The sequence below is a fragment of the Gopherus flavomarginatus genome, chromosome 10 (assembly GCF_025201925.1).
Source record: "Gopherus flavomarginatus isolate rGopFla2 chromosome 10, rGopFla2.mat.asm, whole genome shotgun sequence".
In the NCBI taxonomy this organism is placed as follows: domain Eukaryota; kingdom Metazoa; phylum Chordata; order Testudines; family Testudinidae; genus Gopherus; species Gopherus flavomarginatus.
In genome coordinates, this window is record NC_066626.1 from 70,305,635 (window position 1) to 70,332,869 (window position 27,235).

General features: G+C 40.9%; 1 protein-coding gene across 8 annotated transcripts in view; it reads right to left on the bottom strand.

Annotated features, from left to right (window-relative positions):
* The window catches only part of KALRN (kalirin RhoGEF kinase), an 805,383-nt gene that overhangs the window by 138,903 nt on the left and 639,245 nt on the right, over positions 1 to 27,235 (bottom strand). For all 8 annotated transcript variants that reach the window (XM_050916883.1, XM_050916882.1, XM_050916885.1 and 5 more), the window contains exon 34: positions 9,041 to 9,287. In XM_050916883.1, coding sequence (XP_050772840.1) covers positions 9,041 to 9,287 — 247 coding nt within the window. The remainder of the gene's footprint in view (positions 1 to 9,040; positions 9,288 to 27,235) is intronic.

Consider the following 27,235-nt stretch of genomic DNA (forward strand, 5'->3'; position numbering starts at 1 on the left):
CCGGCAACCGGCAGAGCGCCCCCTGCGGCATGCCGCCTCAAGCACGTGCTTGGCGCACTGAGGCCTGGAGCCGGCCCTGCTTCTCAGTTACAGTAGTGCAACACCATCAACTACAGTGGAGTTACTTCTTATTTACACTGAGGTGAGGAGAATATGCCCCAATGAATGTCAAATCAGTGCAAGTGATACCATCACATTCTAATTTTCCTTGACACTGATGTGTGATTTATGTGACTGCCTAATTTGACCAACGTTCTGTATTAGGACAAGATATAGAATTCCTCTATTGTTCTTGATAATCTCACTCGTCCATCACATATTCAAAACCAGGCCTTTGTCTGTTATAACGAAACCAGAGCATGACCTATGTTATTGCTGAATTTTAGGTTAAAGTAATGGGATTAGATGGGCGAAGTTTCACCTCCCAATAAAGGGGAAGCAAAGACAAAGTAAACAAGGAAATTCATAGGCCTTTTATCTTTAAACAAAGTCCTCTTTGTTTTAAATAATAAAAATCAGCTAAACAATAGCAGAATTGCTCCCCCAAAATAGCCTTTCCTGTTTTATCACAGCATTCATCAGAAAAGTCATTCTCAGGAAAAATAATGATTGAGGTGGAGTGCTTTGGATATATACTATTCCAGCTGATGTAGCAAGTACAATGGACTTTACTGACACTGTTACTTCCCAAATTACTATATAAGGTTAACACCTCAGACCCATTGTTTCAAGGTATCAATAAAGTCAGGCAGACATTGCTTACACTGGGGCCATGTTTCAAAGGTTTTCACAAGTATAACAGCAAAAGACTTAGGGTGAAATCCTGGCCCCACTGTAATCAGTGAGGCCCAGATCCTCAAAGCTATTTAGACTCCTAATTTCCACTGAGAAGAACTGAAAGGCCTGTCCATGCTCCTGAGCTGGACCTTTGTGCCCCCACCTCAGGGACCACCCCAGACTTGAGGGAAATACTAGTTTAGAAAGATGAAGCTGGATTAGCTTCAGAGTACTTTCAATTTTGATTTCTCATTTCTTTACATTCCCATTAACTTCACTTGCACGACTCATAGGAGTAGGGATGCATGATTGGGCTGAGTACAGAAGGCAAAAATTCAGTAAACAATAAAAAGCAAATTAAATGAAAGATGGTCTTATGCTGCCAAGTTCAGATTTGAACTTTCCTAAGGCTTAAGTGTGTTTTGGTCCAGGCCTCCTCTCTAAATAAGCTTTTTAAATCTTCCAGTTTTAATAGCAAAAATCAGTTGTTCTCAAAGTGTGGTCTTCAGACAAATGGTTGTGTATGTAGCACTTGGTGGTGGTCCATGAAGAGGTGGTAGGAAGGTCATACAGTGCTGGTTATCCATCTTGTTTCCAGCTGCTCTGTCATGTTAGAAGACAGGTGAAAATGCCATCCTTTCCTAGCATAACTTTTTGTACATAAGTTACTGCTGTACTTTTTACAGGGATAATATGCGATTGCAAACGGCAAGGGGAAGTAGCCACAAGACCATCTCTCTACTAAAAGATAATCAATGAAAGAGTTTGAACCTACCTGCTGAAGTGTGATTTGGAATACAGGTAAAGGAATGTTTTTTATTTAGACACTTTCTATTTATGCTGACAACGGGAGCCCGAGTATTGTTTGTTCCAGAGAAACTCCACGGGCTATTTATGTGCCAGTTATATTGATTGTGTTAACTAATAAAGTTTCCTTGTGGTCACACAGCCTAAACTCTTTAACTGACTGCTCTTAATTAAAACTCTTAGAAACCCAAACAATTTCTCAGTCTTTACAAGACCAACTGAAGGTTTCGTGTAATATACCAAAATTTTCTGAATCATCGTCTCACAGCTCCCCTGGGAAATCAGGAATCATTACCATTAAATAGATTTTGTAAAAGGGATTATTTAAGCCAAAGCAGAGAAACCACACAAACCAATGCGGATTGTAATTTAATACTCAGCATAGCCAGAGCTGAACAGGAGCAGAATAAAGATGTCTAGTCCTGAAACAGTCATAAAATCCAAGATGCAAAAATTTAACAGAGATGTGGGAAGAAGTTATAATGCCTATTATTACAATAATATTTATTGGAATCCTTTTTGGGAGGGCTGGAGGGCATAAAAGCTAAGGCAGCCAACCAGAAACTGTTCTCTTCCACAACAGCTTTTGCAGCCATATATAGGAACATGTGAATATCCATACCTGGTAAGACCAATGGTTCATCTAGCCCAGTATCCTGTCTTCTGACAGTGGCTGGTGCCAGATGCTACAGAGGAACTGAACAGAACAGGATAATTATTGAGTGGTCCATCCTGCCATCCAGTGCCAGCATCTGGCAGTCAGAGGTTTAGGGACACCAGGGCATGAGGTTGCATCCCTGACCAGCTTGGCAAATAGGCATTTATGGAGCTACCCTCCATAAACTTATCTAATTTTTTTTAACCCAATTATACTTTCAGCCTTCACAACATCCCCTGGCAAACAGTTGCACAGTTTGACTGTGCATTGTGTGAAGAAGTACTTGCTTATGTTTGTTTTAAACCTGCTGACTATTAATTTCATTGGGAGACCCCTGGTTCTTGTGCCATGTGAAGGGGTAAATAACACTTCCTTATCACTTTCTCTACACCATTTGTGATGTTATAGGCCTCTATCATATCATCCGCCCTTAGTCATCTCTTTTCTAAGATGAACAGTTCCTGTCTTTTTAATCTCTCCCTAGATGGAAGCTGTTCCATATCCCTAATAATTTTTGGTGCCCTTCTCTGTACTTTTTCCAATTCAACACACATGCAGGATTCAAGGTGTTGGAGTATCATTGATTTATATAATGGCACCATATTTTCTAATATTATCTATCCCTTTCCTAATGGTTCCTAACATTGTGTTAGCTATTTTGATTGTTGCTGCACATTGAGCAGATGTTTTCTGAGAACTATCCACGATGATCCAAGATCTCTTTTTTGAGTGGTAACAGCTAATTTAGACCCCATCATTTTATATATGTAATTGGGATTATGTTTTCCAATGTGCATTGCTTTGCATTTTTCAACAGTGAATTTAATCTGCCATTTTGTTGCCCAGTCACCCAGTTTTGTGAGATCCCTTTGTAACTCTTCGCAATCTGCTTTGGACTTAACTATCTTGAATAGTTTTGTGTAGGCTGAAAACTTTACCACCTCACTGTTTACCCCCTTTTCCTGATCATTTATGAATATGTTGAACAGTATTGTTCCCAGTACCGATCTTTGGGAGACCCCACTATTTACCTCTTTCCATTGTGAAAACTTACCATTTATTTGCTACCCTTTGTTTCCTATCTTTTACTAATCTATGGATGGATTGTCCCTCTTATCCCATGACTGCTTAAGAGCCTTTGGTGTCAAAGGCTTTCTGGAAGTATGCTATATCCACTGGATCACCCTTGTCCACATGCTTGTTGAGAACCTCAAAGAATTCTAATGGATTGGTGAGGCATGATTTCCCCTTACAAAATGCATGTTGACTCTTTCCCAACATGTTGTGTTCATTTATGTGTCTGATAATTCTGTTCTTTAATAGTTTCAACCAATTAGCCTGGTACTGAAGTTAGGCTTACCACCTCTGGAGCCTTTAAAAAAAATTGGTGTTATATTAGCTATCCTCCAGTCATCTGGTACAAAGGTTGATTTAAGCAATAGGTTTTATACCACAGTTAGAGGTTCTGCAATTTCATATTTGAGTTCCTTCAAAACTCTTGGGTGAATACCATGTGGTCCTGGTGACTTATTATGGTTTAATTTATCGATTTGTTCCAAAACACGTGCTAAAAGAACTTTCATCTCCCCAACATAGTGATTACAGAAAGAAGAAAGGTGTATATCCGGGGGGGGGGGGGGCGGGCAAAGGGAGAAGAGGGAGTTTCCTGTTTACCCCTTTGTTCATTGAGATCATCCTTCTCGCCCTCCCATACTCAACAAATCTTATCTATTTCCTTCCTCCGGCCTCATATCTTTTTACTAAGCAAAGGCAGCCTCCTTTTATAGCCCACCAGGCAGCCATATGACTTCTCTACTCCTCTATCAGTCATGTGTTCATTTGGGTCACATACTCCACCAGGGACTATAACTCCCAGAGTCCATGACCTTAAAGGGGCCAAGACCCATAACAGACAGGCTGGTAGCCCCTTGCCCTGTTACCTTTTAAAATGAGAATCAGGCCCAGAGTCAGGAAATGCAAAAGAATCTCACAGTCAAATTAATTTAGCCATGTTAGATACATGGAATGTTTTTTGTTAATAGCTATGCTGTTAAATATAACTTGAATATACAATTGGTCCAATTGTACCATTTGGATATGCAAACGCAAGTCCCACTACCTTTTACTGAAGTTTTATATGTGTGTATGTGTGTGTATATATGCCCTCATAAACAACTGCTCCAGTACTTTCCATTACTGGTACAAAACAACTGCTGCAGAATATTTTAGAGTCATTTTTAATAAGTTCCTTTCTGTGCAATGTGGGTGTTTAAAATATACTGTGAGAACCTCAATTTGTTACCCTAGAATTTTAAGTTAAACTATCATTTTGATGTTACATTGAAATGATAGGGCAATGTGATAAATTCTAAGTTCAAGATAACTTGTTAATTGTATTTCTTCTAAGGGCCATGTGGGCCAAATTCATCCTCGGACTCACCACACAGCAAAAGCTGTGCATGGATTAGGAATCCAGCTAGCACAGGTAACAGCAGCATGAGCTTCAGCACAAACTAGCGAGAAGAGTACACACCTAGGGTCTGTTCCATTGGGTGTGTTCTACTCGTCCTGAAGCCCATGCTGTGCTGTCTTCACTGCTATTATTATTTGCACTAGCTGGATTCAAGCTAGCTTGAGTAGGTTAGTCCATTCACAGCCTCAGATGAAATTAACTAAGTGACACCAAGGATAAACTTGCCTCAATTTATTTAATGTACATTTGCTGGGCTATTAGGTTTCTTTCCATTCATATAGATTTCACTTCCCTTAATTTGAGAATTAGTGTCTAATACCTTAGAGCACAATTCTATAGCAAAACAGACAGGAATAAAAGTCACTGTTTTCTGTCATGTGCCATGTGGGACAGTTCAGACAGAATTTCAATCTTAGTAGATCACAACTCTTCGTCTCTCCCTTGGAATGCTAGTTGGAAAAAAAAAATCATGAATTCCTAAGTACAGTACCAGAAGCTGCAGGACAGTTCTTTTACTCAGCCAGCCATAAATTACTTGGGGATGGCAAAGTTTAGAAAACCATGTGCCTATTTACAAGTGTGTAATTTCAAATGCTGCTGGACTGTTAGAAATACGGAACATTCAGGCCTGCGATGTTACTCTGAGCTGTAATCTAGTCATGAAAAAAACCACAGTATATTCTCAAAGGCACAGCAGTGAACAGCAGCAAATGCAAGGGAAGGCTCTGAGACAAGCATTTTAAAGTTCTTGTTCTATTGTCCATCAACAATAGAAATCGGCAAAACCTGCCGGGATTCTTACTAGTTTTTATTCTATTCTAATTGGGGATCTTCATAATTTTTCAAATCTTTTTACGTTACTTTTAAAGAAACAATAAAGAACCTTCATAACACGTTTGGAACCAGTCAATCTACAGCAGCAGAAAGTGTCTGAATACATCTGCACTTTGTCAGTTTTGCCTTTATATCTTCACTGGCTGTTAAACAGGAGAGTTATTACGAACATTGATTGATATTTTTTAGGTGACACTTGCACTGATGCTAGATGAAATGTTGGAGCAAACCCATTAAATCATACAAGCTTTTAGGCTTTATGGCCAATATAAACTACATATTAAGACCCCCACATATTTATATAAACAGTGTAAGGTGATTTATATAAACCGTATTAGATATAAAGATCATTATACAATTATTTGCCATTTCTCACTAAGCAGATGCACTTATTTTTTAATATTTTGAAAGAAATCTGCTAAATTATGTCTCAGATGGTCAATTTACTGATAGAGACATTAGGTTTTAAGTGAAGAGACTTTCCATCCTTGAAATTATATTGCTTATAAAGACAATTATAAATAATGTTAACTGCAAGACTTCAGCGGCTACCACATTGCTGCTTTTGTATAGTTGTGCAGACTTTGAAACAGATGGGTGAAGTCTGCTTGTTATATTTTTCCATATAAAATTGTGAATTGGCCCATGAAATAAAAATGCTGGAGAACCCCTGAGCTGATGAAGCAATGCTGAGAAATTAGAGCTAGGCTAATAAGCTGCTCTTAGTTTACAATTAAGTTTAAGCAAGGGATTGGGTTTTGGTCTGAAAACAGTGGCTGCAGTGACAGGCACCATGCAAAAACCTAAGCTGCTCAAAACATTCAAATTTAGACATTTTTAATGAAAAAGGGGGCAGATTTTTTAAATGAAAAACCGATACCCTTCTCTGACTCGCTTGGAGAGAGAAAACTACAGCTACTGTTGAGTTCAGATTCAACAGCACTGAAATCCTGCAAAGTTGTCTCTTGAGATTTTGACCCAAAATTGCAGAAATCTCATGAGATCAACTTATTTCATGCAATTTTGGTGGTATCTCTACCAGTAATGGAAAACGGTGGTTTTTCTGGTCTCAAATATAACTTAGAACAGGAATTATAGGTGCAGGTTCTGATCTGGAATTTTAAAGTTTAGTGCGCCAGGAATCTGAATGGGTTATGACTGGAGTTTCCAGTTTCAGCTCACCTCTGTGAAATACCAGAGCATGAGTACCTTGTCACAATATTCCTACCCAAAACAACATTCTTGCCTCATGTAAATCACTTCAGGGAGCAGCTATTAGTACAGAGGCTTGACCGATATTTAATTATATGCTTCTCCTCCTCACTTTACCATTATTAAAGTTCTCAGATGCAGACTAGACTAACAGCAGAACATTTCTAACAATACAATTCAGCAGCACCCTCTAGTGAATGAACAGAGGACAAGCCCCTGCTGCAGCATAACCAAAAGTTGTCACAGTGCATCATGGCTCCAGTGATGTGATAGACAGAAAAAGCAGCAGTAGAACTGAGCAGATCAGGTTTGGGGATTCTTGGGCTCTAGGATCACCTACAACCAGCATCAGTGGCAGCTGGATGTTTTTTTCCTCTCCCAATGCAATATAGAGCGTGGAGAAGGACCATTATTGATAGAGGCCACTGGGGAATATCAAATCTGAGTGTGAATTCCCTTCCCGCTTAGTTCTGTGGTTATCTGATCTGGTGTTTTAGTTCAGGCCCATCTCTAATTAAAACTATGACTCAAAATCTTTAGTTCTACACATACACAGGAGTTTGCCCTACCCATTTTTCTATTTTCTTTCATCTTTGTGCAAAGCCCATGTCTGTGGTGATGGAGGTTTCTTGAAAGGAACAAGGACAGAATATAGCACATTTTAATGCCTTTTATAAAAATCTCCAAGCTTATTTTGTTTAATGAGAAAGCATTTAATTCTGCCTCCTATGCTGTAATGGGGAAATTCGCAAACAGAAAGGCCAGTCCAGGTTGGTGGGGGGGTCAGGAATACTATACAAGGAGCCTCTTCTCCCTCCCCTCCTTAGAGCACTTGCTTGGCAGAATTCTCACCTAGCACTTAATAATACACTGAAAGGGGACCAGGACAATGAGGGTGCCATGCACTATAGACCCAACAGGTTGTGGTCTGCTAGTTTGCGGGTGTGATCAAGCTTCCAGCATGTATGTTGTTGTGTGCAGCTAGTCAGAGTAGCACACTAGTTCTTTTTAAAGGAGCTTCATGTATTGACCATCGACAGCTTGGAGCTATCCCAGCAGGTGACTGCAGGATGGCTTTAGTAAGCAGTATACAGACAGCACTGCTCCATCTATCCCCCAATCAATTTTTTTTAGAACAGTATATATCCTTTGCCTAGGTTAGAATTTTTTTTTCAATCAGGCTTGCTAAATTAATCATACTTTTGACTAAATTAATAATAATATTTTACTTTTTAATTGTATGCATTTGTATGAAAAAGGTTTTCATTTTGTAGTAACATCAGCTATGTGTAAAATTTGGAAGGACAGCATCAGTCCTCTTGTTTCCATGCATAAGTGGTTGTGGAGGAATCTTTGTCACCATGATATACCACAGTACACAGGTCATTTCACCTTCCTCTTAAGTAGGGTGACCAGATAGCAAGTGTAAAAAATCAGGATGGGGGTGAGGGGTAATAGGTGTCTATATAAAAAAAAGCCCCCCAAATCAGGACTGTCCCTATAAAATCGGGATATCTGATCATCCTACTCTTAAGATACAAGTATATGTCACTTGACAGAGGCAAGACTATTTGAGCTTCAAAAGTCTATTCTAACATGGCAATTCCTGTATATCTACTCAAGAAACTGTATTTTACTCAACATTATGTCTTTGTCACTGTCAAGTTGTAAATCTACTCAGCTGATGAGTAAGTTAAAATGGAGACAATTGGATATTCCTAAAGGAAAACTTGACATCACCAGGGCTTACCTGCAATTACGGACTCTTGTACCAGTGAAAAGAAAGTTTGTGTGCAGGGATCGACAAAGGGGCAAGCACGTCAGAAGATAACAAAAAGAACTGGCATTAATGTACACTGCAGCATCCATAAAGCATGAGATATATAATATGGGCATTCTGAAAATACACACAGTTGAACTTTCACTTCTCTTAGACCATTAGGAGTTGAAGGTGGTCCCATATGACATTCAAAAGACATTTTCTCCTAGATTTATATTAAAGTCTCTGATTATACTATGATCTGTGACTCCAGTGTCTCAGGATAATAACGATGCTGGTAATAGAGAAAGAGACTCTTATGGAGATTTCCTAGAACTTTATTGATTTACAAGAAGGTGTTAGCAGAATGTATTAATGACTAAAATGTAACTTATTTACATCTGTTCCTTGGGAAAGGGGTGATGCTAGAAATCACACAGCTGTGTATTTCAAAAGGGGAAACCTGAAATAGTCTTTGCTAATGTCACTCTTGGGGGAACCCTGCTAAATTTCTGCCTACCTTTTCCTGAAGGGAAGAAGCAATCCATTTCCACACTGCTCCGGGAATGGGAGATGCAGAGAGTGCTGCTGGGGACTAGGCCTTCCTGAGGGGGGCTCCGCTCAGTTGTCCGTACCAAACACCAGCCAGGCCTTTCGCTGGGCCTTTCCAGTAACTCCACTGTCTGTCCCACCTGGATGCTCAGCTCGCTGCTGTGGCCGGCTGTGAAGTCTTGCAGCACCACAGTTAGTTCACACCCTCCAGACAACTGCCCAGGTAGAAAGAAAAATATCAACAGGTTAAAGTGCACCAAATGCAATTGGCTGGTATACTGTATTTGTATTGGCAATCCTAGATTCTTGGATGATAGGATTTCTTTTGCAATTCCTTAGCAGCTGTGTTAGTCATTTCCTTTGTCAAAGTTCAACTAGCTGTGCCTCTGATTTCCTTTATTTCTATTGACTTTGCCAATCTTAGGTAATACATTCAAAACCACCCATCTGTTAACCCCTATATTCGCTCTGGGAGATTTTCTTTAGAACACCTGTTTTTTTTCTTGCTTTTCCTTCTCTTATGTTTTTGCAGGAGAGTAATGATTGGGGTTCAGGATTCCCCAGCATTCTGATCAATCTCAGAGTAAGCTCCAACTCTCCTGTCCACAGACTGGGTTACATTCATGTTCTGCACTCTCTCCACACGACATCAACAGGGGTTTCAATGAGGGAATGAATACAGAATATGCAAGAAAAGAAACCTGCCCTCATTTCACCAAAAGAATCATAGAATATTAGGGTTGGAAGAGACCTCAGGAGGTCATCTAGTCAACTCCCTGCTCATAGCAGAACCAATCCCCAACTAAATCATCCCAGCCAAGGCTTTGTCAAGCCTCACCTTTAAAAACTTTAAGGAAGGAGATTCCACCACCTCCCTAGATAATCCATTCCAGTGCTTCACCACCCTCCAAGTGAGAAAGTCTTGCCTAATATCCAACCTAAACCTCCCCCACTGCAACTTGAGACCATTACTCCTTGTTCTGTCATCTGGTACCACCCCTCAGAGGGTTGCTCTGTACAGCATGTTCTCTATTTTGAAATGATGAGGCCTCCACTGCTTCTCTTGGGAGAAAATCAGACCTCTCCTCCTTTTTAAGGGAAAAATAAGCACCTGAAGGAGAAGCCTGGGGCATTTCTCTTTGCCTTCCAAAAAGATGTTTTAAAAGCTATGTGCGTTGCACTAAACTGCCACTAGATGTCTATGTTTGCCATCATATAGCAAGCTAATAGCAGGAGACTAAATGGTAGTTTTATGTAAATATGGGGGAGGCTGGGAGGGATGTGCTGAACAGCGTATTAACAAACAACTGTCTCAAATGAGCTGGGCTTAAATAAATGGCTGCATGTTCCCCTGGATACTCCTTAAATGAGAGCCAGGGACTGATCATTTCCAGTAACGAGGGTGGCGGGTGTTACAAACCAGGCAAAGGCTTTCTTCAGGTGGCTGATATGATTTTTGGAAAGTGTGTCCATTTTTATTGGTTTAAACCAAAGAGGAGAAAGAGCCCGAAAATCACCTAGGAAAAGAGTTAGTCGCCTTGAGAAGCCTCTGCTTCAGAATATCAGAACACCATAAAGCATGTTACAATGAACATCAATCTACGAAGCCCCACACTGAATATCTGACATGTTCACATCAATTATTTGTGACACTGCACCTCATGCAACAGACACAGGAATGGCTACCCTAAAAATGAAATTATGACATGGCTTTTTCAATATCTTGTTAAATTCCTAATTCTCTGTGATAAAGGGTCCTTCAACCAGGACAGCACGTCTAAACAGCACCACATAGGAAGCACCTGCACTTGGTGAACCTCAGATGTCATTAACTAGTGATTTCTACACCCTTTCCTCTCACTTGTTAAAAATAGTCACTTGAGGCAATGGGCCAAATTCTGCCCAGTTACACTGGGATTTGGAACAATGCCACTGTAGTTAATAAAACTATCCGGCTAATAAAGTTGGATTTATTATGGTATAACTAAGGGCAGAAAGGGTCTGAAACTGTACCAGCAGAGAAGTAATAGGAGAGTTCAGTTTCATCAAAGGGATGGGGCACCTCTAACTTATCCAGAATGTTCCAGTCAGAGGATGGAGCTTCCCTCACATCCGCTTCATGTATTGCTATGGATCTGGGGGATGACAAGGCCTGAGAATGAACATCTGAAGTTCAGCTAAAGTTGTGGAGAGGGAAAACTGATCTCTGGTAATCTTACTCTAACTGAGATGGGAGATCATTTCAGGATCCTCTCAGCTACATCCACAAAAGGAGTTAGCAAGTAGCTTCACCTGGTATGTATCTAAGCTTTGACTACCTGGCAAATGGCAAGCTTTGGAAAAATATCTGTAAACCATATAAGTGAAATGCAGATGGATCAGCCTGGTGATGCTAGACATTCTTTCACCTAGCAAGTGCTCCCTTAGTCTATTATTTGTTTAATACATTTTTTAAAAAGAGAATAATTAGTTCAGCATAAAATGATGTTATCCTATCTAATCCAGTCATGCAAAATAAAATATATGCATGCCACAATTACATTTAATATGAAAGAGAGAAAAAGAAAATACATAATGCCTTAGAGCCTGTATTTCACATGAAAATGGTTTAATACTGTTCTCTCTGACGTGTTGCCTATTAGTTTAGAAATAACCCCGTTACACTTTATTTATTTAATAAATTGATAGCCCGGTGTTAGTTAGCATCTAAGCACTATACAATAGTAACAGTACAAAACATGCATATAAAAATAAAGATCCAACCACCCTGAATAGACAATAAAGCAGAACATCAAGATCAGACACAAGGACAAACCCAGTAGTCCCCAGGGAACAGAGAAACTCCCGGGCACAGGCACACCCAATTAATATTAGGATCAGGAAGAAAAGGGGAGAGCAAATACAGATAATAAAATGTTAGCACTCAACAAAGGGGCCCAGAAACAGTTCAGGGCATTATGACCTAAAAGCAGCTAGTGTGGGACTCTGGCAATTCTGCCCCAGGTGAAACCTGCAGAACCAGGAATTCTGGACTGAAAAAACCCCTATCTTGGCCTAGTTGTGCCTTGGTCTCCTGTGTAGCAAAAGCAGCAGCCACAGCAACTGCTGCTGCCAGTGGCCATGAAGCCATCTTCTGTGCTTTGTTTTCTTTTGTGCCTGAGCCATGGAACATAACTGATGAGTTTAGTACATTGTCACAGGCTGAGATGCGTCTGTAAAGAGTCACATGGTTCCATCTGATTAGCTCTCAGAAATAATTCCTTGGAGTGACCAACTTCATTCAACGATGCAGTGGGCAGAAACATAGAAAGAATATGTGCCACTTGATAACAAAACATCAATTGCATCTCTTGCTACGTGGGCTGCAGAGAGCCAGGCACATTCTGTAGATCAGCCACTGCTCCCTGCTAGTGCCCCAGTGGAGCTAGCCATCCAAGGGGGAGTGGCAGAGAGATGGCAGAGCTGAGCAAGCACAGAGAAATGTATCCATCACATCTGTGTGAAAAGTTGCCAGAGCAGCCACTGCAGAATTTCTGGCTGAGTCCCTCCACATCCCATGAAGCCTGGACTGCAGCTTAAAAGCCACAATATGGCCCACAGACACTGAACACATTGCTAGCTACACACGGCAACTAATTAGAGATGGGCACAACTGCAGGGTTCAGGTCCTGGTCTGAACTATCAGTTTGGATGCATAGTCATCTCTGTTCTGCCTTTTACTAACTATCCAAGCCATTTCAGGATTATCCCGGTTACTAGTTATTTTACGCACTTTCCCTATGCCTAGTATACCAGGTTCATCAGGCAGAACACATATCTAGAGCTTCCACACATCCCAGTTCAGTTATGCAATGGAAATACATTTCAGAGGAATGCTGGGGCTAGAAGAGAACCCCATCCTGTGCCAGTACAGTCTGCAGTGATGGAGCCATTCATCTATAGAATTCACACATGGGGAAAAAAATCACAAAATTATGAGCACTGATGTGAGCAGTTTACTGTATGTTGACTCTACTGACCCAACTACACAACAACTTCAGGCTCCCACAGGAGCTTTCATGTGGAAGGACCCTGCCAATTGCCCAACAGCCTTGGGATGATGAAACACAAGCCTTAAAAATAATCCCAGTCATGGAGACTTCCTGCCGTCCGGCAATCCAAGCTGCTCCAAGCACAGGAGCCAGAAAAGCTACCGTATGGTAATGTTTAGTGTAGGATTCATGTATTATGGTCTTTTCTGAATCATAGTCTGGTACATGCACATGGGCATCCGCACATCTGTTTGGGCTCAGGCAGCAGAGTGGTCATGAGAGAAAGCGAAGGGGAGCACAGACTGAGCCCCAAAGACCAGGTCACATCCAGTCCATCCCCCTGCCAGTGCAGAACTGCTCACTGCAGGACATTTGCTACTGCCTTATCACTCAAATATTAAAGGGAAATGGCCATGGGAATAGTCCTCTGGCAGAGAGAGCTGGGGTTTGGGCCAGATGTGTCCCCAGGGGAGGAACCCTAAGTACTTCTAAAATGGGGACAAGTTAGGCTCAGGTAAAACAAGCTATGGGGCACTAAGCACTAAGTGAAGCTTTACCTGGGATTTGTATTATCCTTTATTAATATACCAGACCTCAGCAGGGGTGTCGAACAATATGCTACGAGAGTGTAGTTTTGTTTGGCATGGGGCAGGAATGCTATCTTTTTACAAGTTTAGGGGAACACCCCCCAAACCTCAATTGTTCATCCCACATGCTGCAGTGGGTCTTATACACTCTGCTTCTGAAAGATCAAACCAAGCTCTGTTTGAGAGGTAGGAAGTTGCTTATAATAATCTGTTGATGGTTTCTAGGTAAATGAATAAATACTATCCTGACCAACCCGTAACACTCCGAAGAACAATGTACACGGCCAGTTGTACAGAGGACATGGACTAAACAACTCACAGTGCACTTGCTGTACTTCAGTGCTATGGGGTTAATTACAGGTCAGACAATATCACTGCCAGTGTGAAGAGAGGTAAATAACCTAATTCCTCGTGGGACTGATACCAAGCCCTATTTCTGAATTCCCTGTACTTTGGGAATGTTCAAATCTTCATCCAAGTTTTGCAAATGAGGTCCACCTCTAAACTGAATAGTGGACAGAAGGTAGGGAGCTGGGAGGACAGGTGGGAAGATATTCTATGCACTATACCTAACACTACTTTTCAAATAATTCCTTATGAATTTCACACTGGACTCCAAACACTGTCAACTGAGGTTGCTTGCCTCACATGCTTTTGCCAAGGTCTAAAACTGAACTGCGATACCAATTGTCCATTTAGGCTGTTGTCCATTTAGGCTAATACCCTGTATATAAGTAGCCAATATTAGAAGCTTCTCTGGCAGGCAATGCACAAGGCATCATCTTTTGCTATATTAATCTATTTGGGAGAGGGTCTGGATAAAAGGTTCTACTTCTGGCCCATCTCTAATTAATGCTCTATGTATATTTGCATGGACTGCCTTATTAACAGAACTCCTGTGCGTGTATTACATCTTTTTGACACTTAATGTATTTCTCTTTCTCCATATCTGTTTGGATTTCTGTTTTAATATTGCAAAAGCAAAGATGTCCAGAAGTAAAAAACAATACACAGCACCTAAGAATCGAGGTAGCATGCACAATACATTTCAGTTAAATGAAGAGCTATTTATCCCTTCAGTACAAATCTCAAACAAACATATCTGATTTTCACACAAACAAGCAACAATGGAAGATGAATTTGTTAGAGTCAGTGAGAACTGCTCAGGCTATTTAAGGGTTGTAATGATGTTTACATATTTTAGAAAAACTCACCATAGTTCGCTGTTTATGTATATTCAATAAGATACAGCCCTGTGCTGGTTTAAACATAGTGTTTCTGTGCGCTGCTGTATTGTGCACTCATATAAATTGCTAGTTTTCTGTTGCTGTTAGGATTTCTGCCTATATGGTTTTGGATGACAGCCAGTTTTGGATAGAAACATTTAGTTACCCTAAACAGACTATTCTAAGAGGGTGAAAGAGGCAGAGAGAAAAAGAATGGGGTTTGCATTTATATCAGGAGATAAACAGACAACTGGATTACGTTCTTAAAGGTTGATTTGGTTTGTACTGAAAAATCTCAGAGCTGTCACCACAGCCCCGAAGGGGACTACAAAATCAGGCTTTCTACTGCTGGATTTCACCTGACAATTTTCACTGTGCAGCCTGGGGGAAGGGATAGGGGGGAAGGAACGTTCTCTGTGGAAATATGTGTAATTTCGTAGGAGATTTCAAAAAAAGGGAGGTTAAAAAAGTTCAAGCAGCAGAAAACTTAGATAGTGTTCACGCATCAGAGAAGGGCTTTAGGTTTATCCCGATGTGACTGGATCTGCCAAAGATTACAGGCATTGAGGTACCCAGTTTCCTCCATCTAAAGCCTGTGCAGCTTTGAAATGCCTGGCTGAGAGTACTGGAAATTCTGGTTAACATTTTGCTGCATCTCTGTGAATAGGTTTTATTGTGGGCCAGACTGTGATTTCAGGCACAAAGGGGCTAAAACGGGAGTCAAGAGGTGAATGGATTTACTCCAGATTTAGATCAGAATTAGACCCTTTCTCTGGGGAGTCTTTAGATCATTGCTGAAGTCCTTTTTCAGGCAAAATTTCATTGGCTTCAGGATTTGGACCTGGGACATTCAACTTGAATTTTCTTTAAGATGGGCATGACATTTTCCTCTGACTTTTCTTGTCTCTTTCATAAAATTAACACAATCAGTCAGTGGACCCCAGTTCCCTGGGAAGATCTCTTTCGATGTGACCGATGAGTTGCACATCTGGTTGAGCTCACTGTGATGGCTCTGCAGCCCAAATTCACAGCTTATGCTGCTGTGAATAAGGCGATAATACCAGAGACATTACAAGATGCAGCAAGCTGTGGAATAAAGACATATAATGTGATTCTATGGCAAGAGAAAAAGGCAGTGATAGCAACTGGAAATGTATAAATATATTACTAGAAAGGAAATCTGTTTTTATGAGCTCAAATAACATATACATTTCATGTTAAACATCTCATTGCCAGACTGCACCCATACTGGAGTCCCTACCAGACAACCACATCCTGGCTGTGCTGAGTTTTGGACTGATGCACGTGCTCACACATCTGCAGTACAGCTTGAATGGCACTCTCTGAAGAATTTCAGAGGCATTTTTTCAGGAAAATAGGGCTTCACTCTACCCAAAAGAGCACATTCAATGTTGTCTGGAATGTTTTCAAGGTCAAGGGTGACCAGATGTCAAGCTTATTACATTGGTTCAGCAACGTGCTTTAGAATCCAGTCAGAACGACAGTATGGGCTTGATCCTGGAAAATTCTGAGTGCCCTCTATGGCACTCAGCACCTCTCAGAGGGTGTTCAATGGCTCCAAGGGTCACACTTGGTTCCCTGAAATAGTACAAAAGGAACAGAAACCAGTTGTATCCCCTCAGTGGGCACAGAGCCAACATAGCAGCCTTGGGTGTAGGAGGTTAGGAAGGAGCATGGCTGGAGCACATTTAGCTACTCAGCTGTTACATCTGGCAGCCCCCAGGCTGTTCTAAATTCCCCCAGAGATTGGGCAAAACAGAATATCTGGACCCAAGTGGCCAAGAATTCCCTCAGCAGAAGTATTATACATCATATGTCATCTCCCAACAAATTGTTCAGCAACTCTGTGAAAGCCAATTGTATACAGTGTCCAAAAACCTACTGGTAAACAGCTGAAGGCACTGTACCAACAGGACAGGCAAAGCTCAATAATGTGGTAAGTGTTAACTAACCAGAGAACTCTGAACAGGTGAGTCTCAAATGGGCTTTGGATGGAGAACATAAAGATGTCCACCTCATATCATAAATACAGTAACATGCTGGAGAGAATTCTACTCTCTCAGAAGTTTTGGTAAGAAATTGTCTTTATTTAGACCAGTGGTTCTCAAACTTTTTTTTTCATGGACCACTTGAAAATTGCTGAGGGTCTTGGCAGACCACTTAATGATCTTTCCAAATGTTGTTTGTACCATTAGCTAACTATTGTAAAGTGCTTTGGATAAAAGTACTATATAAAAAAACCTTAATAATAAATTTTTTTTATTCTACAAATAAAAGCACACAACTCTTATTTTAAATCAGTAGTCTTACCTTTCTAATGCGATGGATGTGCCCTCTCACGCCCTCTTCTTACCCCACTGCCCGCTCGCAACTACCCTCTATTCCCCGCACCACCTCACCTTACATGTGAGTCTTCTCCAGGATCCAGGCATTTAACTAGTGGCAGCTCCACTAATTAGGTGGGTGACCCTTCATTCTCTCGTGTGCAGCTGCCCAGGTGCACACGTCAGAGGGAACGATCCGCAGACCATCTGAAGTGGTCTGCGGACCACGGTTTGAGAACCATTGATTTAGACAAACATTAATGAATGCCACGCTCATTGGTTGACAAGGCTCTCCCTAGATATAATACTTTGTGCTTAAATAAGTGGCTGTTGTCTGAGGCTCTCAGCTCTTAAAGTACTTTCTGAACTTTAATACACCAAGTTCACAACACCTCTGTGAGATCAGTGAGTATTATGAGTCCCATTTTATCGAGGTACACAGATGTTATGAGGTGTTCTCTAATGTCACCCAGTAAGACAGAGGTAAAGTTACGTAATGCCCAAGACCCTGGCTGCTAGTCTCTTACACAACTAACACATGTTCCCTTCCTTATAACCTACTTCTTCATTGTTAAACAGACACAGGAGAGCCCCTGCATTCTGCTGTGCTGTGTGTGCAGCCTCTTCCCGGAGGCATGCAGTAGGGCAGGATCCTCCACAACATACAAGATAGTGCTAGAATCAACACTGGCTCCTATCCCAGACAACTCAGATCACAATCGAGGCCTGTGGTCTGCTGGGTACAGTGTCCCCCTATACACTTATGTGTATAATGAAATGTGCAGCATGACTTCCTTTTCAAAGGAGCAACATAGTGCACCTCTTCCTTTCCCTTACCATGGAATCCTGCCCTTGCCAGAATATTTAGAGTAGAGGGGAACCATCCTCCAGTGTGCTGGTCCTCTCAGAAAGCACTGGCCACAGCAGTATTGGGTGCAAGGTGTTTGACATTCTGCAGAATGCTACAGAGTCACCTATAATACACTAACCACCTCTGCTTCTAAATGATATTGAACTGGAAGTTATTTTCCTGATGTCTATAGCACTGGTCAGATCTCAGATTAAGTTTCTCCATAGGAGGAGGCAAGTGATGCTCAAGGAGTAAACAGGATCTGATGGGCCAAGGAATATTTTGTTAGAGCTGAGGTAATCTCAATTTATGGAGTTGAAATTTGGTGGTATATACATTAAATATGGTTTTACCTCAAACAGAGATGAAGCCAGAAGAGATTAATATCACCAGGATTAAGTTTACTTTAAAACAGTCTAGTAGTCTAGATAATTATGTTGTTATGTGAACATTGATGCTTCATTGCAAAAATCTCTGCCCATGTTCACCTGAATAGAGTCAGATATTCCAACTTTCAGAGAACTCATCAAATGAACTGATCCAGTTGAAACAAAGGCTGGATATCTGACCTGTTTAATGCCAAAAAAATAAAATAAATAAATTTTTTTTAAAAAAAGGAATGTCTTGTAAATGTAAACATAACAGTCTGCAATCATACTGGCAGTGTAACACCGATAAACCCCGGTCATCAGCGAGCGGGATCATACCTGGGATCTCTGGAGCTAAATGCATGAGCTAAAAACCACATAGCTCTTAACTAAGGCTGTAGCAGATTTTTTAATCTCTAAGTGGTCTCAGGGCCACTAGTGGTGACAGAACACCACACCCAGGAGGTGTGTGGGTTACAGCAGCATCACATCAAGCAACCAAATAATCCCTCTGCAGGAATGCTAGCGTCTCACAATGGGTCAAAGAATACTCCATGAGAGCGTAGTGTAGTTTGACATGGGGCATGCTAACATCTCAAAACAGGTAAAAGTTGAATGCAGAAAATAAAAACACAATGAAGAATTTAAATGATTCCCTGATGGGTTTTTTTGCCCCTAATGTTGACATCTGAGAACAGATGTTTTTTATACAATGGGTTTTATTTTTAATTGGAGGAGTTTATGCAAACGATGTCTAAACCATATGGTCCTTTTTGCCATTTCTGGAGAGGCTAGCTTGGCATACTTTCTCCTTTTCCAAGTTGTTTCCCTTTTATAAATTTAATAGCCTGCTATTTTTCATTTTTATAGGGGGTCCCCAGGCTCAGTTACTGTAAATCAGGGCCTAAAACCCAGCATTAACTCAAGGGCGGATTTAGATAAATTGTCCTTAATGATATTCAGTAGGTTGTCTAATAGAACACAAAGTCAGATTCATACTTGAGATTACAGAAGAATGTATCTCAAGAAATTAGCAAACTAGCATTCGCCTCATAGCTAGGAAAGCTGCAATGCTTTGTATTTACAAAGGGTTATTAGGGACTGGCAAAGTCCTCATTACCCTCACAGGTGTTGCACTACAGAATGGAAATTTTCAAAGGGATCTTATCATATGGTTGAATATTAAAAAACATTTCATTGATTGTTTAGAAAATATTGGGTGCCAGATTCAGGTCTCGGGCTGCACATACATATGTGCAGGGGAGGGGAAATGAAAGGAGATACCGTGGAGTTCTCCCCAGGCACCTGTAGAATTCATGCTTTCATAGATCCTCCACAGTTGGAGCTGCAGAGGAAGGCATTCTGGGCTGCAGCTGGACTGTGTGTAGTTCATGAATTTAGTGCACAACCCTCTCCCTGCCAACATTTCCTGTGCACTTTCCTCCATTGAGATTAATAATGTTCCTGACATGAGTAATCTTTGTGGATGGCTGTATAGGAGTAGTGTGGCCATTCCCAAGCAAGCCATAAAACATGCCCAGGCTTTTGCAAGATTACTGTACATCCATGTCCACGATCAACAACAACTAAACAATCAACCAGTCTGCATTTGGCTCTGCATCTATAGCTGGTGGAGGATTTTAGACATACCGATATGCTCTGACAATGACTTGACAGAGCCTCAGGCTTGCCCCTCTCACTTGGCAAGGGATGTTGGCCATATCAAACCCTTCCAGCAGTTTGCACTGCTGCTCTCCTGTACTGGATGCATTTTCTACCACTAGGGTCTGCCTGCAGCTTGGGTTTCACCAGCTGATCCCTTGGAGTCTGATTTTCTACTGCATTACACCACTATTTCATTGGTGTGACTCCATGTACCAACTAGTGTAACAGAGTGGACAGTTAGGCCTGGTGTGTCTACAGCATAGGTCTAATTGCACATAAAGTATTATTAAAATAAGGATACTGCTTAAACCACAACAGCATGAGAGATTACTCAGAGACTCAGACTTTAAGGTTAGAAGGGACCATTATGATCATCAAGTCTGACCTCCTGCACAATGCAGGCCACAGAATCTCACCCATCCACTTCTTTAACAACCCCCTAACCTATGTCTGAGTTACTGAAGTCCTCAAATTTTACAATGGTCTGTATACAGATCAGCTTATTTAAAATAGTGATAAAAAGACTCTGGCTGAGTTAACGTTTCCCTTTTAAAAATGTTGCCTATGCTACTATACTGTGGGTCTCAAATTAACCAACAGCTTCAGTATTTGAATTTTATAATTCCTGGTCTGTCCTTTAGAGAGAACTGAGCTGAGCATGCCCAGAGGACACTGCTGCCATAAAATCTGTTATTCCGTTACGACAATCTCAGAAAAATTATTGCAGTGTTTTTTCTGTTCCTACCTGGGCAATAAATTCTATTGCAAACAAGAATGCAAATCCAGGGTTTTACTGTAGCTCTGACTTGCTTTATGAGACTGTTTTAGCTGAAAAGAAATGCTCATTAACATTGCCAGTTACATTATAAAAGAACTAAAAATAGATCAGTGAAGTCTGATGCAAAAAAGGAAATAACTAAATTGTCCTAAAAGAACTGGCTATGCTCATTTGATCAGAGGGTGATTTGAAAAATAATATCTATTGATAAGCAAATCCAATGCCTCCGCTTCAGTTCTTCCACTGAAGACATTTCAAATCGAATACTGTGCCCTATGCAGTCAGTGTCATATGCAAATAAATCTGTTCCCTTCGTTCTTCATTTTGGCTTGATCAATATGGAAAGCCTCATTTTCAAAGTTTGCGTAAGTTACCCCAGCTAAATTTGTGCACACACCTGCTTTGCTCACAGATTTGCTCACAAATCTGCTATGCTGAATTTGAACCCAATGTTTCTTGTCTTGCCCTCTGTGGCAAAAGAGAACAACTTTTCTCTATCTTTATGGCAGCCTTTTAATTATCTGAAGACTGCTATCATATCCCCGCTTATCTCCTCTTTTCCAGACCAAACATACCCACTTTCTTCAGCTTTTACTCATATGAATTCCATTTCTTTGGTCATCTTTGTTGCTTGCCTCTGGATCCTTTCCAGTTTCTCCACATCCTTTCTATACATTGGTGACCAAAACTGGACACATTACTCCAGCTGAGGCCTAACCAGTGCTGAGTAGAATGGTATTATCACCTCCTATGACTTGCATGCTATGCCTTTTTTAATGCAACCTAAAATTGCATTTACTTTTTTTGCAACAGCATCACATTGCTGACTCATGTTGAGGCTGTGATCCATCACAACTCCCAGATACTTCTCAGCAGTGCTGCTGCCATGCCCGTTTCCCCCCATTCTGTGTTTGTGCATTTTTTTCTTCTCTAAGTGTAGCACCTTACATTTGTCTTTGTTTAATTTCATTTTGTTAGCTATAGCCCAGTTCTCCAATTTATCAAGATCCCTCTGAATTTTAGCTCTATCCTTCAAAGTATTGGCAACCACTCCCACCTTTGTGTCATCTGCAAACTTGATCAGTATGCTCTCTATATCTACATCCAAGTCATTAATAAAGATGTTAAACAGCAGATCCAGAAAAGATCCCTGTGGAACCCTACTTGAGACATTCCCTCCAATCCAACATCATTCCATGAATAGTTACTCTTTGATTGTGGTTGTTTAACCAATTATGTATCCACTCAATGGTAGTTCTGTTGAGCCCATGTTTCTCCAGCTTACTTATCAGAATGTCTTTTAGGACTGTATCAAAAACCTTGCTGAAGTGCAGGTATATTATGTTCATCACATTCCTCCTAACAAATCAGTTACTCTGTCAAAGAAGGAAATCAAGCTGGTTTGGCATGATTTGTACTTGGTAAATTCATGCTGGCTCCTAGCGATCACCCCTTCTTTCTCCAGGTATTCGCAAATTGAATGTTTTATACATTGGTCTAGTAGCTTCCCAGGAATCAAAGTCAGTGTATCGGGGCGGTTACCCCACTCCTCTTCCTGCCCTGAAGAGCTTAAAACAGCCCTGGGAGCGGGATGTGGAGGGGAAAGCAGCTAATAGGCTTATTGGGGAAGCAGCTGGGTCACACCCCAATCAGGCCTCAGCTGGCCCTATATAAGAGACTGGGAGCCAGGAGCAGAGACAGTCTCTTCCTAGCTGTAGAGGGAGATGGACCTGGCTGCAGGGACTGGACCGGAGGAAAGGTAGAGGAGCTGGGGAGGCTTTAGCCTGGAAAGCCCCAGGCTGCAGCCTAGCAGAGGGCCCATGGGTACTGGGTTGCAGAGGCCAGCCCAGGGGTAGGCAAAGGCAGCAGGTCCAAAACCCCCTTGCCTGTGATGAGTGGCTTATACTGCAGTCAGCCCCAGGGAGTGGAGACTAGTTGGTGACTGGCAGTAGCCTACAACTGAAGTGAGGTGAGGGTTCCCTGGGGAGGGGAGACCCTGAGACTGATGGGTGTACTGCCATGAGGCAGCAGCCCAGATAACAGGGTACCAGAGTCCAGGCAGGGATGAGGGGGCCCAATGGCAGTGGGACACTGGCCTGCAGGGGGTGCTCCAGAGGCTGGATGAGGTAATTCCCAAGACTACCAGCGGGAGGTGCCTCAGGGGTGAGTCCCACCTTGCTGCAGTCAGGATGACTAGTCTAAAGTTCTGTGGCTCCTCCTTTTCCCCTCTTTTAAAGATGGGCACTATGTTAGCCCTTCTCTAGTCTTCTGAAATCTCTCCTGGCATCCATGAGTTTGTAAACATTATTGCCAGTGGTGCTGAGACTTCTTCAGCTAATTCCTTCAGTACACTTGCCAGAATAGCATCTGGCCCCATTGATTTGATTCATTCAAATTGATCAGAAGATCTCTGACATGTTCTTCACTTATCCCAATCTACTTTCCTTCCCCTTTATTGTCTCTGGTAACTTCGCTAGTCATCTGGTCACGTTAATTTTGTGAGAAGTCTGAAGCAAAGTAGGCACTGAGCTGCTCTGCCTTCCTCATCTTCTATTACCAGCTCACCTTCTCCACTGAACAGCAGACCCACATCATCCTTGATCTTTCTTTTGTCTGACATATTTGAAGAACCTCTCTTGTTGTCTCTAACATTTCTTGCCAGCTGTAACTCATTCTTTGCCTTGGCTTTCCTGATTTTTTTGTCCCTACACCCTTGCACAATTCCCATGCATACATCCTTGGTGACATGTCCCTCCTCCCATTTCCTGTATGTATCCCTTTTTGCTTTTAGACAGCTAAGAAGCTCCTTGTGCAGCCACATTGGCCTCTGTGGCTCTCTTTATCTTTCAGCTGCACGAAAACAGCTTGATGTTGAGCCACTAGTATTACATCTTTTAAGAACTGCCAGCCCCCTTTGACTCCTTTTCTTCTTAATTGGTCTTTCCATAGGACCTTGTCTACTATTTCTCTGAGTTGGTTGAAATTTGCCTTTTTGAAGTCCAGCCTCCTTGTTTAACTGATCTCATGTTCTCTTTTCCATAAGATCTTGAATTCTATCAGATCATGATCATTTCCTCCCAAGTTCCTGACCACCTTCATGTGTGAAACTAATTCACCACTGGTCAAAATCAGATCCAAAATAGATGACCCCCTGTTTGTTTCCTCAACTTTCTGAAACAGAAAGCTGTCCTCTACACATGCTAAGAATTTGCAGGACATATTAAGTTTTGTTGTAATAGTCTCCCAACAAATATCAGGGAAGTTTAAAAAAGTGACTTGCAGCCAAGCCAACAATAAAATGCTTATGAAGAAATTGATAAGCACTTCAATCCTTGATCAGGCCATTTGAACACATAATTCTACAATTTACTTAGGATACATATACTGAAGTGGTTAGTGTAGTGGACTGGGAGTCAGGAAATTTCAGTTGCATTCCCAGTTCTCCTGTTAACCTGCTATTTGGCATTGTCAATGAATAGAATAAAGTAAAGTATCAGAGGGGTAGCCGTGTTAGTTTGGATCTGTAAAAGCAGCAAAGAGTCCTGTGCCACCTTATAGACTAACAGACGTATTGGAGCATGAGCTTTTCTGGGTGAATATTCACTTCGTCGGCTGCATCCGACGAAGTGGGTATTCACCCATGAAAGCTCATGCTCCAAAATAAAGTAAGACAACTATAAAATATTGCACAAAAAGTTCACCAAAATTCAAAGGAAAGAAATGAATCTGTGTCTTACAGAGTATTTCTAGGCATTTCTTCAATTCTGCCTGGATTAAATGTGTGAGCTTCTCTTTCAGGAGTTAGTGAAAGGAGCAGAGACAGAAGAGGGAGAAAAAGATTTCTTCATCACTGTGAATGCAGGATGAAATACTGACACAGCCACCCATTCCACACGCATGCACATGCTATGGGCTCATTTCTACGCTCAATTGTGCGTTACACACTGACCTCAATGACAGTTGCACCCATGTAACTGAGCAGATCGGCTCCTCTTTCTTTCTCCCTAATGGCAATTCTCCCTCTTATGAATAAAACCAACTCCCTTGCTTTATCCCTTCCAACTCCTTGGAACTTGGCAATCATCTGACATCATCCATCTCCATTAGGATTATGTTTTAGCAACCGATGGTTGTCAACATTCATCTTCATTCATCAATTATTTGGGAACCATAAACTGACATAATTCTTTGTCTCAGAGTCAGATGAGCTCCACTGTTATTTGGTATCACTTCTTTGTTTGTATGGTAAACATCATCTGACATTAGCTGACTCCGTTTTCCTCTCATGTTAACCAGCAACATTTCATATTGCTTCTTTTCTCAGCTTTACATTCAGTTATCAATCCAGCATAATTTTTATTGTCTTCATTCATATGACTAATTCACATGCCTTTCTCCTTTGCATTCTGGGAATGTGTCAATTTCTTGCATACAGTTTAGCAATAATTGTGCTGTTTAATTTATTAAAATGATCATGTGCTGCCATGGCCAAGATGTGTAACTGCTGTAAATTACTGTTTTCGCTGTGGTAAGAGAAAATGCATCAAGAACTGGCATGGTACAGTTCCTCTACTAATTTAAAATCTATTACAATTGCAACACATCTCACTATTACACCTGATTTTGATACCTCACAGACACAGCCCAGTGGAAATTGTCTGCTTTCTCTACTACTGTATTTTTAGTATAAAAAGGGAAAAAGCTTACTTTAAATACTTTCTAAAAGCCCCTGTTCCAGTTATTTTTAATTAACAAAAGTAGTAGGGTAGTCATGCATGTGTGGGTTACAACTATGAAAAGGAGAAACACAGATCTAGTCTGATGTTATTAAAGGAAAATTAATTGATAATCAACTTTAAACATGATCAGTCTCATAGCAAAAAATATGCAGGAAAAATATTCTCCATGGACTGCGGCTTGTACAGGCATGGCATTATCAGAAGCAGAGGCAGTATCCTCTTGCCTTTTACAGATGCTTTATATCGTATTACTTTGGCAAGGGCCATCAAAAGTATTTACTCCCGTGCAAATAGAGTAAATACATTGATGGGAGTTACTGCCCTTCTCTCATGAGACAAAGTTGATATCATTAGTGCTCAGTGTTATACACAGAAAATGAAGTTATTCTCCAGGTCAAACTCCTATTAATTTCATTTCTATATAACTTAAGGTTTCAAAACCACCTGATCACAAGTCTGTTTTACTAAACCTGAGAAAAGTTGTTCAATTGCAGGGCAACACTTTCTAAACACTCACCAAAGTCCAAGTTGTCTTGTACAATGGATGGAAAAGGTAAGAGCCTACGTACCTTGTACTCTTGCTGTTGAACAGGTGTGTACCAAACAGACGAACACTGTCTCTCCGGCACTGTCACCTTGACGTCATTGTTACTGGGTTGACAAGAAGTTTCCATGACAAATTAGAAAGCTGAGCCATTATCCCCCATTCTGAGGAGACTAAAGTGGCCTTTTTTTCCACACACTTTACAGGAACCACTCAGCTTTTCTCTTTTTTCTTTCTTTTTTTTTTTTTTCCTTTTTGGCAGGATGCACAGAGGGTGCACTAATGTGATTCAATTTCAAACCCCTTGCACTGTGGAAAAGTGAAATCAAGTTGTTTGTTGTTTCTTCCCTAACTTAAAATACATGGTGTTAGCCTTATCCCACTGTGATTACACCTACATGACCCACAACACAATGTTCTTTTAAGACCTTTTGCCTACTTCCAGGCTAACAGAAAGAACAGATAACACTGAATGAGAACAAACTTTGAAAGCAATGAACACAAATACTATTAAGTCATTTGACTCTCTCCTTGGCTATAATTTATTATCTCCAGCAGGCAGAGCCCATAATAGCTAGCAGATGTCTGAAGCATCTCATTTTGAACTTTGCCTATGATTAAAAAGAGATTTCACACTGTTTAAATAGCAGCTGCACAGTGAAACAATGTTGCCCTCCTAATGTGACAGAAACATACATCCTAACCTTTTAAAGGGAAGATTATTTATGTTCTGTAAACACAGATGAAACTAAGCAGCCATATATAAATAAATGTTATATATGCCTCATTTTTCTTTCAATTGCAACAATCGACAGAAAACAACTGGTGGGGGAAGGGGAGAGAAGAGAATGGATGACTGTCTGAATATTTCACCATGAGTTTTTTTTATATTAAATACAGAACTACAGATTATGCCAAATAAGGGAAGGCTAGAATACTAATCATGTGGCCATGGGCAGCAGTTTGGAAATGACCTGTTTTACAAACAAGGCAAAAGTCTATTATTGTATTTATTAATTACATTAAGATA